We start from the raw sequence: 16,324 nt of genomic DNA on the forward strand, positions 1-16,324 counted from the left end.
CCTGACACATCATGATAAGAAGAAGATTAAGAACAGTTAAGAATTAAGAAAGAATGATCAGTAAAATAAACAAAGTAGACACAATTCAGCAACATGGTTGCATACTGCATGCATGTTTTCTACACAACTCTAAACCCACAACATCACACTTTAGTTTTAAAACATTCTTTTCAATGATAGTGGCTCTGAGTAATATCTAACAAACTTTTGAAAGGATCTAAAAGAGCTAAATTTTCTCTAAAATTTAGGGAAATTTTTTAAATAAATAGATGTAGAACATTCTACATCTTCTGGTAGAATGTTCCATTGTTTTGTTGATTTTACATAGAAAGCTTGATTGCCCCCCAAAAAGTACAGCGGTAAAGTTTTACCGTAAAGGAGGATGTTCTGATCAATCTAATCAAATTCAGAGGATGAATATTAACAATGCCAGTTTATGCATAGTTAATAACACTCTAAGACATATAAAATGAAATAATAGCATGCAAGAATACTTCTGGTAGCGTCCAAAGCTAGGCAGCTCATAATATGTTGAAAATGTTTTTAAAAATATCAGCTTGTGGTGAATTAGTTGGTGCACAGCTGTGCTGTTCAACAGCGATGCTGCATGATCAGGTCCTACCTGACATTGTCATGACGCTGGATGTAGATTTTGTGAAAGATCCTTTCAGGGGGCTTCAGGAAATCCTCTTTCATCTCCATAGCTACGTTCCTGGGCAACAGACTCATTAGCAGGCGCTCCTGAGTGCATGCGTTTGTTAAAAAAAAAAAAACAAGGGGGGGGGGAGCAGGGAGAATATGAAGCACTTTTCATGTATATAATGCAATGCAGAAACATTATTGCTATGAATAAATGTGCTCCCAGGAATAAGAACAGCTCTAGATAGAAATCACAGAAAAATATGATGTACATCTTGATTTGAGCCCAGGTTTGACTCAGAGCACAGATGCATTCACCTGTTTCTCGTTCTCGTCTTCCATTCGGAGCCGTTCTTCAATGCAGTTGCGGGCCTGAAGGAAGGCTTTTCTCTGGGCCCGCTCAGTCAGGATGCGAACAAACAGCCCTGACAGGTTGACACTAGTGAACAGCACCGTGTTTGCAACCAGCTGTGAATAAGGGAAATATATATATATATATATATATATATATATGTATATATACACATACACTGTAACTACAGTACAGACCAAAAGTTTGGACACAACTGTGTATCCAAACTTTTGGTCTGTACTGTATGTGTGTATAAAAAATATAGAAAATATATAAAAATATAAGTGTGGCACAAACAACCAGGGGCGCCATATAGGGTGGAAAAGTTATGACAATTCCAAGGGTCCCTGACCGACAGTGGGCCCTCCACAATTTTTCTTTTTTTTTCTTTTTTGTTCGTAGAAATAAAAAGAAAATGGGGCCCTGTCAATTACAAAATTAACTATACTGTGTTTTCTAAAATTGTTTTAGCAGTAAAAATTAAATGTTACCCCTCCCAAAAAGCACACATCTACATTTGCCCTGAACCCCCCCTGAATCTGAATGAAATGGTTCGTTCCTGCTTGGAGGGCTTGACAGGTGTTCAGCAGCAGTCAGTGGAAGACAAGAACGACTGTGGCTGTTACTATACTGCTGAGAAATATAATAAAGTCAGGTTTAAAAAAGATAGAGACAGAGAGAGAAAAGTGTCAATTTGTAACCCAGTTTTTCTCTGAGAGGTGGGTAGACTGTGTGAGATTATCAACCATTCAGCATAGTTAGCTTAGCTACAGACTGTTGGCCTCCATTTCACTAACATTTAATGAATTAAGGAAAGAAATTATCAACATGTTTATATATTGAACTTGTCCCTTTTCCTTTTACCACACTTAACAACAGATGAGTCAGTCGTCAGCAGCAGCTCTAACCCACGTCCCTCCTGACCCGTCCTCTCCTGAGTGAAATTAAAGCTGCCGTATTTAATTTTTATAAAAATATATATTTTTTACACATTTATTAAAACTGTCATTATTTTGTGACACTATGGCATGAAAGATAATCTGTGAACAATTTATTTCATTTGCTTTCTCCCAGTGCTATCTAGAAACAACTAATCAGTGGCAGGAGAGTTTTAGTGCTGTCAATCACAATCTCATGGCTGCTCATCCTCCTCCCCCTCGCTCTGTGCTATGCTGCAGCTAGCACAGAGCGAGTTGTTTTTCCACTATTAGCACATTTAGCAGTGAGTGAATGAGGCTGATTGACAGCACTAAGACTGTCCTCCTGGTTCTGATTGGTTGATTTGGTTGGAACGTTGCATTTCTTTAGCTAGCAATAGTAGCTCAGGGAGCAGGTGGAGGAGATTGATTGTTTTCATAGATTATCTGTCTCATAACAAACTGGCACAACATGTTGACAGTTTTAACAAATATGGAGAAAACATATTTTTTATTAAAGTTACATTCTGCAGCTTGAATAAAATGCAACTACATAGCGTTTTTTGAGAAGTCTGGATTGCTTCATGTATATTTTGCACGTTGCCTATGACTGTTACTGGTGGGGAGAAACATTTCAGTAAGCTAAAACTAATAGAAAAAATGTAAGCAACCTACTTGTATACTGTATGCGCAATGTTGGATGTTAAATTCATGAGCAGTAAATATTGTCTAGTATCAGTATTGAACCAAAGAAAGCAAGGCCGTCGCAAGACTTTAAAATTGTGACGCTTTTGATGGGTCAGATAGACTCAAAAATTGTAACAGCAGCTGCATGGGGGGGGTCCAATTAAATTTTTTGTCATGGGGCCCAAGATTCCTGGTGGCGCCCCTGCAAACAACTAATAGTTTTTGCTGATTATTTCTTCTTTTGAAACAAGCAACATTGCTTTTATTTTCAAATTTAAATATACAGAAGAAGACCCCATGCTACCAAAAGGTCAAAAATAGATGTAGCCTATTTCTTCATTTTATGTATTTGTGGAATTTAATCACTGGTGACCCCTTGCTCTGATCATCCATCACCACAAAGGCTGCAGCTGTGTGACTCCTTTTAACCTTGTACAGGACACAACTTCTTTTGGCTGAATAGGGCTAGCTGATGCTGACTTTATGAACAAAATACACACCTCCAAAGTGCACAGCACATTTTCACTGTTGACAGTAATTAAGTGCCCAGGGAAATAAATAAAATAATTTATGTATGTATTATTTTTCTTCCCTGTTGTGTTCTTCCTATTTGTTGTGTTAATTTGGCTACAAGTGACATTCTTGCAGCAGTTAGCTACTGACTTCTCCTTTCAACTTAATAAATGAAAAAGCAATAAACTGCGATATACTAGGTTGACTTAATCTGAATTATGTCACTTGTTGTGTTTTGCAGAGGTAGAACATATCATAACAATATAATGATCATTGACAATGTAAAAAAAAAACATTAACAAAGCCCAATTAGCAAAAGTTAGAAAAATCAATTTGTTCCTATGAATATTTTGTATAAAATTAATATTTTTGTTTTTAACAAGCTGCTTGAAATTAAGGTTATGGAAAGTGTAGAATTTTCTCATTGTAATAAAATCAAGGACAAAGACTTGATTTGTCAAGTCTTTCCTGTTTAAAATATAAAACAATGTGTTAATATGTATATGTGCTTACGTTGATCTAAGTTTGACATTGAGACCTAAAGTTGAACAAAAGGAAACTAGTTCAATTTCATACAAATTTCAGTAATAAGACACAAACTGAGATGCAAACTGAGCTCTGCTGATAGAAAGAAACAGGCTGAATAACTGAGACCTATAGTGGGTGGTTGGTCCAAACCTGGGTCATGCAGGGTCATGCTACACAGCTCATCTCTGAGCTTAATGGATTAGCTATCTGTGGTTGCTTTGCTATCACTGTCCTTCACTGCGCTACACAGGTATCTCTTAAGTACTGTACAGAAAAAAAACAATTTCCTCTTCAAGTATGCCCTCATGGCGGATGATGTGAAGAGCTGATTGAATCTCAGTTCTTAGCTGCTGTAAGAACAGTAAAATACTTATATCATAAGTGACATGAAGACTTAAATGTTCCAATATGCCTGAAAGGTTGTAACTGGTGTGATGGATTTTCCTCCAAAGCACCAAATGACAGTCAGACATGAACGTAAACAGAAATACCAAGATGCACAGGGTATGATTGAGATTACTTTGTCCTATTTTCTACAACTAACACATGTGGTCCAAGTGGTTCATGACTGTGGCTCTCTAAGTTGGCCTACTTCTGGTTTTGGAAGGGTGTCACTTAGTTCTAAATTAAAATCCAAGTCCCTTTGGAACAGAAACCTATACCTAGGGAAACTGTCAGTGGTTTACATACTGGTTTAGTTGTGACATAAAGCACACCTGTCAGCTTTTGTTTTCTTTCACTTATGCATATGTGTAAATGGGGAAAAAAGCGTGAAAAGTCCATCAGTAGATGAAGCATGTATCAAAAATCAATAAAAGTCATGTATCATACTCAACCAAAGCCCATAGATATGAGCTTTAAGATTTTTAAATTCCTCATATTCCTGAGCAGAACTTATTTTATTCATGGACAGATTCCACTGCAACCACCAAGCCCCAGTCTCCTCTGTTATATTAGAAAACATTTTATCTTTTAATGAAATGGAAGGTATATACTTACAAAATGCCACTTCTTATTTCAACCTATCACATTTATTTCTTTATATTAAAGTATTTTTGGTCAAGTGTTTGAGCTGAAATTTATTTTGGACTCCAAAAACAAAAGCTTGGGTTTTGTTTCTGTGACAAAATAAAAAATGTTCTTATCAAAATAGCCTCTTAGACTGGTATAATTCATTTGTGTTTTTTAAGCTAAATCTACCACATCAGTGTTCAACCTCTTTATTCTGAGTTCAAGTTATTACCGTCAGGTTCACAGCACTTATTCCCTTATGCTCTGACATACACTGATGCAGATCAAATATTTTTAATCTCTTGACATAAAAGGACTATGTCAGTAATATTTATTCCGCAAGATAAAGTGTATAACTTCTCAAAACTTTATGCATATACTGTAAGATATCTAAAACATGTCACTATTACAAGTTAAACTAAGATAAAACCAGGAATAATCCTGAGAAGAATAGTATTTCAACTCCATGGGCAGCCATGTACTTTAAAGTAAAAAAATTATATTATTATTGATTGTTATGATAAACCAATAACTATTTATATACATTTTATTTTGTATAGACTAGTATTCGTGTTTTGCAGGAATACATGAGAATATGGTGTAGGCATATAATTTCTTAGTTAATTGTGCTTTTTATCATAATGTGTATGTCTATTTGATAATCAGTTGTTCTGACAATAAATTATGTGTGGAGTTGAACTGATTACAGGTAATGTTTTATTTGTGGCCTGTTTTTGTCAGATTTAAACAAAGCCTCCCGAAGGGGAGCTGTCCTCGGTGCTGAACTGACATCCAAACTGTGCCTGTGGAAGGGATTGGGTATAACTAACTACTGTGGATACTACTGTTGGTATGAAGTATACTAACAGCATACTTCAAACAATCATAACAATAAATGGAAAAAAAAGTGCACACACATCAAAATGTGAGTGAACGTATACTCACCGTTCTCCACAGTTTTTGAGTTTTCACCGTGACAGAAGTGGCAGTCACAATCAGATGGGAGATGGAGACCATTACTCCAAACACAACAGCCAGGAGCGTCCTCACAGGCAGGAGCGCGTAGGCGACGAAGGTGATCAGGATGAGTTGCCACACGCCCTGCTCCGGGGACGTCGGGGGCTCCAGTCCCATGGCGCCCAGGGAGAAGGGGCAGCAGAGGAAGGAAAACGTGAAGCTGAAGAGAAGTGTCAGGTTAACGATCTGCTGGAGCTGAGTCACTTGCAGGTACTTGACGTTAGTTACAATGAAGAGAGAGAGGAAGATGACACAGTGGACCGGATGGGACCCCTTGGAGATGGTGAGGCTCGGACCGGACAGCAGCTCCACTAAAGCCAGCGTCGCGGACGTGAAGATGAGGACAGCCAGTGCTTTGAGCGTGGATGTCTGCTCCAGTTTCAGGTTGTAGTTTTGGAAGAGAGACTCCAGCTCCTTGCAGTCGAACTCATCCTCGCAAGCGATGGTGGTCAGGGGGACACCCGGTGGACAGTGACTTCTCTTCCGCCTGGTTTTGACTTTCTGAAACGGTATTTCCTCCATGTTAGTGCCATTCATAAACTGAATACCTGCACAAGGCTCAGTTCGAACCGCAGATCCCACCCCGAGTCGCCAACGGTGGTAAAAAAAAAAAAAAAGAAGACGCGCTTAGCAAGCTTTAGGGAAAGCAGAGCGTCCCAGATCGCGGGGACTGGACAGACGCGCTCTGTGTACTATCCACAGGTTGGACTGTGTTGTCCAAAAGGTTTACCGAGAAAGGAAATCTTCATTCCCCTTATACAGTCTCTTAAGTCGACCAGCAAAACGGATGTTTCAGCTTTCATTTGAGCGCCACATGAGGAACAACACACTCGACGTCTAGTTCTGGATGGTTACAGCTTTTTTTTTTTTTTTTTGCGGGGCTCTGATAGGATCACGCCTGCGCATTATGAGCTGAATACAAGACACGTCTGAGATACTCAGCGCACAGAGTCAAGACGGATTGACTGGAGGCAGACAGTCAAACAAAATGAGCAGCGCATCATCATCGTCGTCTTTCATAACGAAAGTGTCCTTTTCTCCATTCCACCTGCTCATCACGTGTTTCCATCAAAACAAACCCTGACAATCTAATCTTTGAGTGCTCGTCCTACCTTGTGAATCAGCATACAAGAAAGTGATCAATGTATTTGCTTGGTACTGGCATTGCATAAGAAATCCCATCCCATTCACAGCAGGACCCTCCACACATGCAACGTTTTTGGCATTCCGAGGGAGGTGTCTCATTCATTACCAGCAGAAGATTAGTCATCCGTCACTGGCTGCCATCACCACGACCCGTCAGTGCCACAGAGAGGGTGGAAGAAAGTGACAGATGGACGGCCAGTGCCAAAGTCCAGCACTCGACCATGCTACGGCGACTCCCGCACGCCTTCTGTCCCCTCTCCCCGCCCTCCACCCGACAGCTCTCCCTGTCTGTGTGTCTCTTTGGCTCAGCTGTTTGTGTCCCAGCTTTCACTGATCCAGCACAGAAATGGAGTGAGTTTATAGAGTGTGGCAGATAAACAAAGAGAGCGAGAGGGGAATGGATGGGATGAAAAATAGAAACAAGGAGGTTTAGTTTAGGGCTGCCTGCCAAATTGAGAAACAAAAAAGGAAGCTGTTTTAAGAAAAAAAAAGAAAAGAAAAAAAGTGGTATACAGACAGAATTCAAAGCAAGGGATTTGTGACATTTTTGTGACTATATTTAGTGTAATTTATTGTTTTGAAAGTGGTCCAATTGAATCATTATTATTATTGTTTTTGTTATGTTGTGAAGTTGTTAGGCTTGAGAAATTTATGCTTTGTTGTGTTTCATTCTTGCATGATTCTTTTGAGAATGCGTGCGTGTGTGTGTGTGTGAGAGAGAGAAAGAGAGAGAGAGAGAGAAAGAGTAAGACATTTTTAGGTATGGTGATTAGTTTTATCAAGTTTAGTGTTTTCACCTAATTTATTCGCATTTATAAGTCAAAGTTTTCTAATAAACATAAAATCATTTGTTCAATCATTAGGCATCGTCAAACAGATAGATAGATAGATAGATAGATAGATAGATAGATAGATAGATAGATAGATAGATAGATAGATAGATAGATAGATAGATAGATAGATAGATAGATAGATAGATAGATAGATAGATAGATAGATAGATAGATAGATAGATAGATAGATAGATAGATAGATAGATAGATAGATAGATAGATAGATAGATAGATAGATAGATAACATGAATTATTGCTATTAGTTGCAAAGTTTGAACATTATATACATTAAAAGTGTAGTAGTATAAAGATAAATAACAACATAGACTAGTTCAAATAAAAAAAATGGGAAAATTGAATATTTAATCAAAGAGCAGCAATCATGACAACAAACCGATCATCAGTTTGCTTTCTGTCACATCAAACAAGTTAGATTAAATCTTCTGTTTCAACCTTTTCTCCTGTCTGCCTTCCCTGTCTGTCTTCTCAGCATTTCCTCCTCTGAGAGTGAGAGAGACACTGAGATGTGGGACACAGGATGTAGGACACCTTGCCTTCACACTGGTATTCTGTCTTATCTACATAGATGTCCTGGACTTAATAAGCTGACACATAAACATGACAATCATGCTATTGTATGTCGCCTGTCAGCAGGGGCTTCTCACCAAGGTGATATGCAAATGAAATAACACGCTCTTATAATTTGTAGTCTGTCAACCAGGCTGTAATTAATCTGTTACTGATTTTCTGTCACTGCCTATATCCATAATTCAACATTTTGAGACTTGCATCTCCAAAATGATTCCCAATGACAAAGCAGCTATATATTAATTCTCTTTTATGTCACCTTCAATAACATTCCAACCAATGTTCTGGAAGAATCAATTTGTATGTCACTATTTTGCACTTATTTTATTGTTTGATTGCTGGGGAGCCTCTTGGTCTGATTTTGGCTAAGCAGGAATTGAGCATCGTTCTGTGTGTACCTGTTATTCTTCACGCTTTTGGTGACTTCAGGTGTAAGTGGACGGTCACACTCTGTCAGGCCTTATCTTCTGAGAACAAAGAGAGGTCTTATGGGAGTTCACAGCACAAAGCTGCACTCCAAGGGCACCAGACAAAAGGGACAGTGAGGAAGCCAGCTTCCTGCTGCATGCTTTGCTTCTAAAACATTATTTTCTTCTTTTCCGCCTTCATGTCTAATTGTGTCTTTGACTTTTTCAATACAAAAGAAAAAAATGAAATGAAAGCAAAAGATAGAAATTATCTACACATCTAATATGAAGTGAAAATATAAGCATGTGTCTCAGATCTTTTTCCATCACAATATGTCTAAATATGAAATCTTCTTTTCTTTGACATGAGATGTATATTTTTTTGGAGCTCATCTACAGTGCCTTACAAAGCTGTTTGTAACCTAACTTCTCATGTTGCAACCACAAAAGATATTGTGATTTAATGGGAGGTCATGAAATATTTAAATATAAAGTATTACAGTGAAAATGGAAGGATAAATGGTTTTCAATACTTTTTTACAAGTCAAAACAGAAATGTTTTAACTTAAAAGTTTACAAGTTATTATTATTAAATGTTTTTCACAAACATGTACAGGCCATAACAAATATGTAGAAAAAGGTACTCCACTCATTTGAGGTCAGAATTGAATCTTATAGCTTATATGCTTCTTTCTCTTCCAATTTAAACGTCAAATAAAGAAAAGTAGAGCTACAAAAAAAAAAAAACTGTATGCAAAATGAAGATGCAAAAGACTTGAGCGAAGCCAGTAGAGACATGCCACAAAAGTTTCAGTGAAAAAGCTCTTTCTACAAAGTGTTGGCTCTGGGGAACTGAATACAAATGCAAGACAAACCTGATTATTTGTAAAACAACAAAAAAAAAAAACATTTTAAAAATTATGTATCCTTTTTCTTCCACTTTTTATCTAAGGGGTTAAACTCATTTTTGACTTTTGTTGATAAATATGTTAAGAATAAAATGTATTTTCAATCTAAATAGGGTTTGCCTTCTTCTATAGTAAAAGCAGGAAGACGTGCCACAAATTACTCCGTGAATAAAAGTGCCTATTATCATGGAACAGGGATGTTCAGTGTCTGGAAACAGTTCACACATAAATTACTTCTCCAGAGGGACAGAAAAAGGATGAAAAGGAAATGTGGAGTACATATCAACGAGAATATTTAGACGTGTTACCCCCCCCCCCCATCTAAACGGTGGTCTACACTTGCTGTCATCAGAAGATTGTTTGTAATGATAGCTGAGAAACCAGCAATCCCCAGCAGTGCACAGACACAGGACATCTGCACACTGGCTGTTTCATCTGCTGGCTCAACAGCAGCAAATGAAACAGCCAAGACATACCCAGGAGGGACTAGCAACACAAGCTGCAAATTAGCTAATGTCAGCTATAATTACAATGTGCTAAGCCAAAATAAAGTAAAGTTTGTTTTCCCTTCGGTGTCACTTTAGAGTGTTGACTGCAGAGAAATAGCAGCATTGAAGAAATACCAACATAGAATTTGCATGTATGTTTTTATACATTTGCATTGCGACCTAATGGTAAATCAATTTCTCTTTTATTATTTATGTGGGAAGTACAATGAAAATGAACAGTCTGAGTAGTTTTCACTGAAATCTGAAAGTAATGACCCAGCAATTGGCCTTGAGCAGAAATCTGCTGAAGACCGTTAGTCATGGCTGACAAAATCCACTCATAATTACCAAATCAAAACTTGACTCAGTTGTGAAAGTATGGAACAATATCCTTCATTTAGCACATCAAGTCATTTGTCTCCTCTGCAGAACATGTTAGTAGTCACAACAGATCAATAAGTTTTATTACTCCTGAAGAAGCATACAATGTAACTTGTTGATAGGCTTCGTTGTGTAACATTATGGTGGCTATCCAAATAAAGTAAAGCAATCAAACACAATTCAGTTGAAAAAAAATGCATCCACTGAGATGAATTCCCTAATCTTATTTTAACTAGTAATATTATAATTACATTAAAAGACAGACAAATTGTCACTGTTTTTCTTTAAATCTCAACTAGTATCCAACTATTTCCTGAGAGAATCATACAATGTGTTACATTTCGATTCTGGATTCTGGCAGAAAACAAAGCTTGGAAAAATATCTACAGTTAAATTCTCTCTTTGTAACACTTTTGAAATTTAATTTTTACCAGATGTCAGCAGCAGCCCAAGTAATCCACACAAACAAAGGAATTAAAGAAAAAATAATCCACACATGAGAGAGGTCTCATAGGAATTATAGGTAAAAAAAAATAAATAAAAATTGGGAAAAAGAATGTGCCAGCACAGGGAATAAGCATTGCTTATACTTACAGAAATTTATTGAATATCAAGTGGGAAATCCTTTTACGGTATATACAGTGTGAATTAGATAATTTGCTTTTTATATTTCTTTTTTTTTTTTTTTTTTACAAAAAAAAGAAAAATCAACAAAATTTGGCTTTTTTCAAACAAAATGACCCCCAAAAAGTGAAAACTGATTTCTACAAAATAAACACAAAAACTCTACACACACATATCTATCTATCTATCTATCTATCTATCTATCTATCTATCTATCTATCTATCTATCTATCTATCTATCTATCTATCTATCTATCTATCTATCTATCTATCTATCTATCTATCTATCTATCTATCTATCTATCTATCTATCTATCTATCTATCTATCTATCTATTTACACTGCCTTGCCCAAGAAAATGTCGCCACCTGGATTTAACTAAGCAAATAGGTACAAGCCTCCTATTGGATAAGTACTGCATAGGCGATTATCTTTCAGCTGGCAACAAGTTATTTAACCCCAGCTGATGCAATGAGTAACTCCTCATTTCTTAAACAACCATGGCAAAAGACACATCCTGTGGTCGTGGAAAAGACGTTAGTCTGTTTAAGAAGGGTCAAATCATTGGCATGCATCAAGCAGAGAAAACATCTAAGGAGATTGCAGAAACTACTAGAATTGGGTTAAGAACTGTCCAACGCATCATTAAAAACTGGAAGGATGGTGGGGAACCATCGTCTTCCAGGAAGAAATGTGGTCGGAAAAAAATCCTGAATGATCGTGATCGGTGATTACTTAAACGTTTGGTCAAATCAAATCGAAGAAAAACAACAGCAGAACTCAGGAGTATGTTTAATTGTGAACGCACACAATTAAATTTAATTTAATTTCCACACGCACAATGCAAAGGGAACTCAAGGGGTTGGGATTGAACAGCTGTGTAGCTGTAAGAAAACCTCTAATCAGTAAGGCTAACCAGAAAAAAAGGCTGCAGTTTGCTAGGGAGCATAAAGATTGGACTCTGGAGGAATGGAAGAGGGTCATGTGGTCTGATGAGTCCAGATTTACCCTGTTCCAGAGTGATGGGCGCATCAGGGTAAGAAGAGAGGCAGGTGAAGTGATGCACCCATCATGCCTAGTGGCTACTGTACAAGCCTGTGGGGGCAGTGCTATGATCTGGGGTTGCTGCAGTTGGTCAGGTCTAGGTTCAGCAACATTGTGTGCCCAAAGAATGAGGTCAGCTGACTACCTGAATATACTGAATGACCAGGTTATTCCATCAATGGATTTTGTCTTCCCAAATGGAACGGGCATATTCCAAGATGACAATGCCAGGATTCATCGGGCTCACATTGTGAAAGAGTGGTTCAGGGAGCATGAGACATCTTTTTCACACATGGATTGGCCACCACAGAGTCCAGACCTTAACCCCATTGAGAATCTTTGGGATGTGCTGGAGAAGGCTTTGCGCAGTGGTCAGACTCTTCCATCATCAATACAAGATCTTGGTGAAAGATTAATGCAATGCTGGATGGAAATAAATCTTGTGACACTGCAGAAGCTTATTGAAACAATGCCACAGCGAATGCGGGCTGTAATCAAAGCTAAAGGCGGTCCAACAAAATATTAGAGAGTGTGACCATTTTTTGGTGGCGACTTTTTTTTTGGCCAGGCAGTGTATATATATATGAGGCAGGGTGCTGCAGGGTGTTGATTGAATTCCTCAGAAGTGCAGGCTGACGAGCCACAGCTTGTAGTCAGCAAACTGTCAAGTGAGAAAGCATCACCATACCTAGATGAATATACACCAAGGTTGTTAATGAAGTGGTAATATCTCTGATCACATACATTTCTGCAAACAAAGACAGTTTTTTTTTATTTCAGAGTTTTTGATTTAACTTGAGTGTACATGTAAGTATGTAGCCTAATATAGCAAATGACAACATTAGACGCCTAAACAAAAAGTAAGAAACTTGTTTATGATTGCAAGAAGTACCTGCACTTGTTGCACACGTTTCTGTTTGTAAGCTTTGAGTAGATCAATAGCCATCAGGCACATGAGATTCAAGTACAACACCCACTTTTCAGAAATCCTCTTAAAGCTTTAGATAATTCAGATAATCTGAGTGTGTACGTGTGTTTGCGCATGTGTCTTTGTGTCCAGTTTAAGTGTCCTCCATCATACGTAAGGTTGTCTTTCGAAGGATCACGTGCCACACTGAATCCAAGCACCTACAGTTTGCTGCACGCAGTGCATGGCAAGGAAATACACAGAGGGACAGACCAACAGACTAAGACAATGGACGATGCAGAATATGTCAAAGTAAAGGTTTTTGAGAATTGATTTTCTTTTGTGTTGCTCTTTAATTACCTCAGGTGTTATGATTGTTAGAATAAAAATGACAATAATATTATTGTCATTAAGGTTTTCCCATAGTAGTTCATTCGTTTGTTTAGTTTTTAGTTATTCTCGTGTTCTGTTCTTTGGGCAATTACATTTATGACTCTTAGATTATATCAAGTCTTTTCACCAATGGTTTGTAGTGTTTAGTAGTTCAAGCTTCATTTGTGTTATTATTCATCTATCTTCTGTCGGTTCCACAGCTGTTAATAATTATCTTTTTATCACACTTGCATTTTATGTCTATCTCCACTCACCCCTAAGCATTTAACCTCCGGTTTTAATTAATTTTATTTTTATTGGTTCATCTGTTCTCCACTGCTCGCCTTTGCTCGACTCTGCTCTACATTTGTCGTGGTTTGTTTTTGAAGGTATTTAGCTTAGCTGTGTTCAGCTCATGCCATTTTGGATTTGTGGACCTTCAAGTGTTGCTTTTGTTAGCTATTTTAGAGCTGTTAGAAGACTTAAAGTGACCAAAGGAATTTCAACTGTGGCAATATTAAAATACCTCATAATCAATAGAAGAGTGTTGTAATGAATGATTACAAAATTACTTTCTTTTTCAATGGTTATGGAAAAAAACACCATAACACGATCCAGCTAAAGCAGGACTACTAGCCATATGAAAGCACAGCCTGTCAAATAAAATACATCCCGCACTGCTAACATGGCAGAGTGAACTGTGTCTTTCTAAACAGATGTGGACATGTGCTGTATAACTGGATGGCTTCAGTGTGGAACTGTCTAAAATTTATGAAAGTTCAGCCAGCCTTCCCTGCTTTTTTCTGACATTTCTGCCAGTCAGAACATAAAATGAAAAGTTTTACTCACACGCAGGATGAATACATACTGGTTCAGGCATATTTTTCTCCTGATGCACATACACTAGTGATAGGCCATGCTCGAAAGCATCGACTCTTAAGAGTTAACGTTTTGTGGTGAACTAGTAAGAGCCAACTCCTATAAAATGATAGCTGGGCCCAGCATAAATATGAATGCATTCATATATGTTCATATACATTCATATACTGCTTACCGGAGAACTGTTTTGATTAGTAGCATGAGGGCAGAATTACACCTCTCCAGGTCAGAAACAACCAATCAGAGCCAGGAGGAAGGTCTCAGCACCATCAATCAAGCTCATGTAAGTGCTGCTCAAGATTCCTGTAACGGTCATCAGTGGCCATCCTAACTAGTCTGCGCATTCACGAGAGGCTCTGCTGTGAGGAGTTGTAGTAGCAAGGGGGAGGATGTGAGCAGCACGTACACAAGCTTGATTGACAGTGCTAAGACCTGGTTCTGATTGGTTGTTTCTTACCAGGAGTTTTGCATTTCTGCAATGTATTTAACATAAGTTAAAAACTAATATTGCAGAGATGTGTGTCAATAAAATGTATTTAAATAAAAATATTTTTTTGTTAAGCTGCCACCAATGACAAATCTATTACCCTAAACAATTTAGATCTCAAAAACTGTTTTGCACTTCATATCCACAAGGAAAAAGACAAAAGAAGTGGAGGTTGAGTTCTCGGGTCAAACCTGCTCCAAAAATGACAGCTGAGATTTCCACTAAGTGCCTCTCTGTGTTTTTTTTCTCCTAGTGACAAATAGAAGTTGGCCTTACGTCTACCTCCAGGAAGGCACCAGCAATAGAAAAGCAGATGTGGAAGATCTAATCAAGATAATGATGATGGGATGCAATAACAGAGATACTTTAAAAGACGAAAGCATGTGATTTTAGATGCCATGTTTGAGAAACAAAAAAAAAAAAAAGGAGCCACAAATAACGCTTCTTGCCAAAGTGGCCCGAGATCAGTTTGTGTAGAGCCGCTCTGCTTTGTGAACTAAAAAATTTATCATGAGAGCTAAAACTATAGTGGCCATGAAACGAACCTACAATAAGAGGCTCCCCTGAGATCATACTTATACTCGCAAAACCATTCTCCCTTTTGGCCACAGGCATAAATGGCTCTCTTGAAAGAGTCTCTTTATGACTGTCTATTGAACATAACTTTCCATGGTCAAATCAAGTTATTTCTAACCATGTATCACAATTATTTTTACTAAAAAACCTGTTAAACTTAGTCATGCAGGAGCATTTTAGACGTACATTGCCATGAGCAGACCAGTGCTTCCTAACCTCAAGTGCAGACTATGACAAGCATTTTTAAAAATTAGGCATGGAGAGATTTTAAACAAAGCAAAGAGGACATACTCGTTAACTAAAGACAATAAACCAATCTTAAAAAGCTAAAAAATAAGCAACACATTATACAGTTTTATTGAAAACTGACTGCGCTTCCCAAACCACTTTATGGTAGTTCTTAAGTGTTCTAAAATGAGTGCTAAACACTTCATTGTGCAATAAAGTACTAGTAAAGCGTTTGGATGTTACATTTAAGTCACTCAGGCCAATCATCAACATCTGAGTGCGTCTTGTGTGGCACCCATATTATAATAAAGGTAAAGAAGAGACTTGCCTCAAATGCAGCTATTTTATGGGATGTAGGCTGGTAAGAGTAGGAGTTTGATTTGTTGACTATGTTTAGAGATTCAAAGTGATTAAGAGGGGTATAAAATTACTTTAAAAAATTGCTATGTGTATATGTAAATTGCTTTCTTAATATGTCATTACAGGTAAATACAATTACTGATGTTTAAGCGAAAGTGAATCTTTTTCTTATCCTTTTATGGAAGGATGATGGGATAGGTCAAGTGACTTGAGAAGGTGGGATCTAAACCCCGCCTCTCACCTGTGACCACTGGAGATAGGCACCAGCACCCCTGGCAATAATAAGCATGTAAAATAATTGACTGATTGATTGATTGACTCACGGATGGATGGATAATGTCCAAACATCATTTTGCGACCTCAAACTCAAGCAGACTTGGATTAGGCCACATCAAAAAATCCAAAATAGGTTTGCCCCTCAATGGCAAACAA

At 37.7% G+C, this 16,324-nt stretch overlaps 1 protein-coding gene across 2 annotated transcripts in view; it reads right to left on the reverse strand.

Annotated features, from left to right (window-relative positions):
* The window catches only part of LOC116721781 (adenylate cyclase type 1-like), a 42,330-nt gene extending 35,810 nt beyond the window's left edge, over positions 1 to 6,520 (reverse strand). Inside the window, exons 1-3 of one of the 2 annotated variants that reach the window (XM_032565738.1) lie at positions 5,593 to 6,520; positions 958 to 1,107; positions 623 to 741 (exon numbers count right to left, since the gene is read on the reverse strand). In XM_032565738.1, coding sequence (XP_032421629.1) covers positions 623 to 741; positions 958 to 1,107; positions 5,593 to 6,201 — 878 coding nt within the window. In that variant the 5' untranslated portion in view covers positions 6,202 to 6,520. The remainder of the gene's footprint in view (positions 1 to 622; positions 742 to 957; positions 1,108 to 5,592) is intronic. The other variant, XM_032565739.1, reaches the window with a different exon arrangement.
* Between the last annotated feature and the right edge of the window lie 9,804 nt (positions 6,521 to 16,324).

Source organism: Xiphophorus hellerii, chromosome 6 (assembly GCF_003331165.1).
Source record: "Xiphophorus hellerii strain 12219 chromosome 6, Xiphophorus_hellerii-4.1, whole genome shotgun sequence".
NCBI classification, from domain to species: domain Eukaryota; kingdom Metazoa; phylum Chordata; class Actinopteri; order Cyprinodontiformes; family Poeciliidae; genus Xiphophorus; species Xiphophorus hellerii.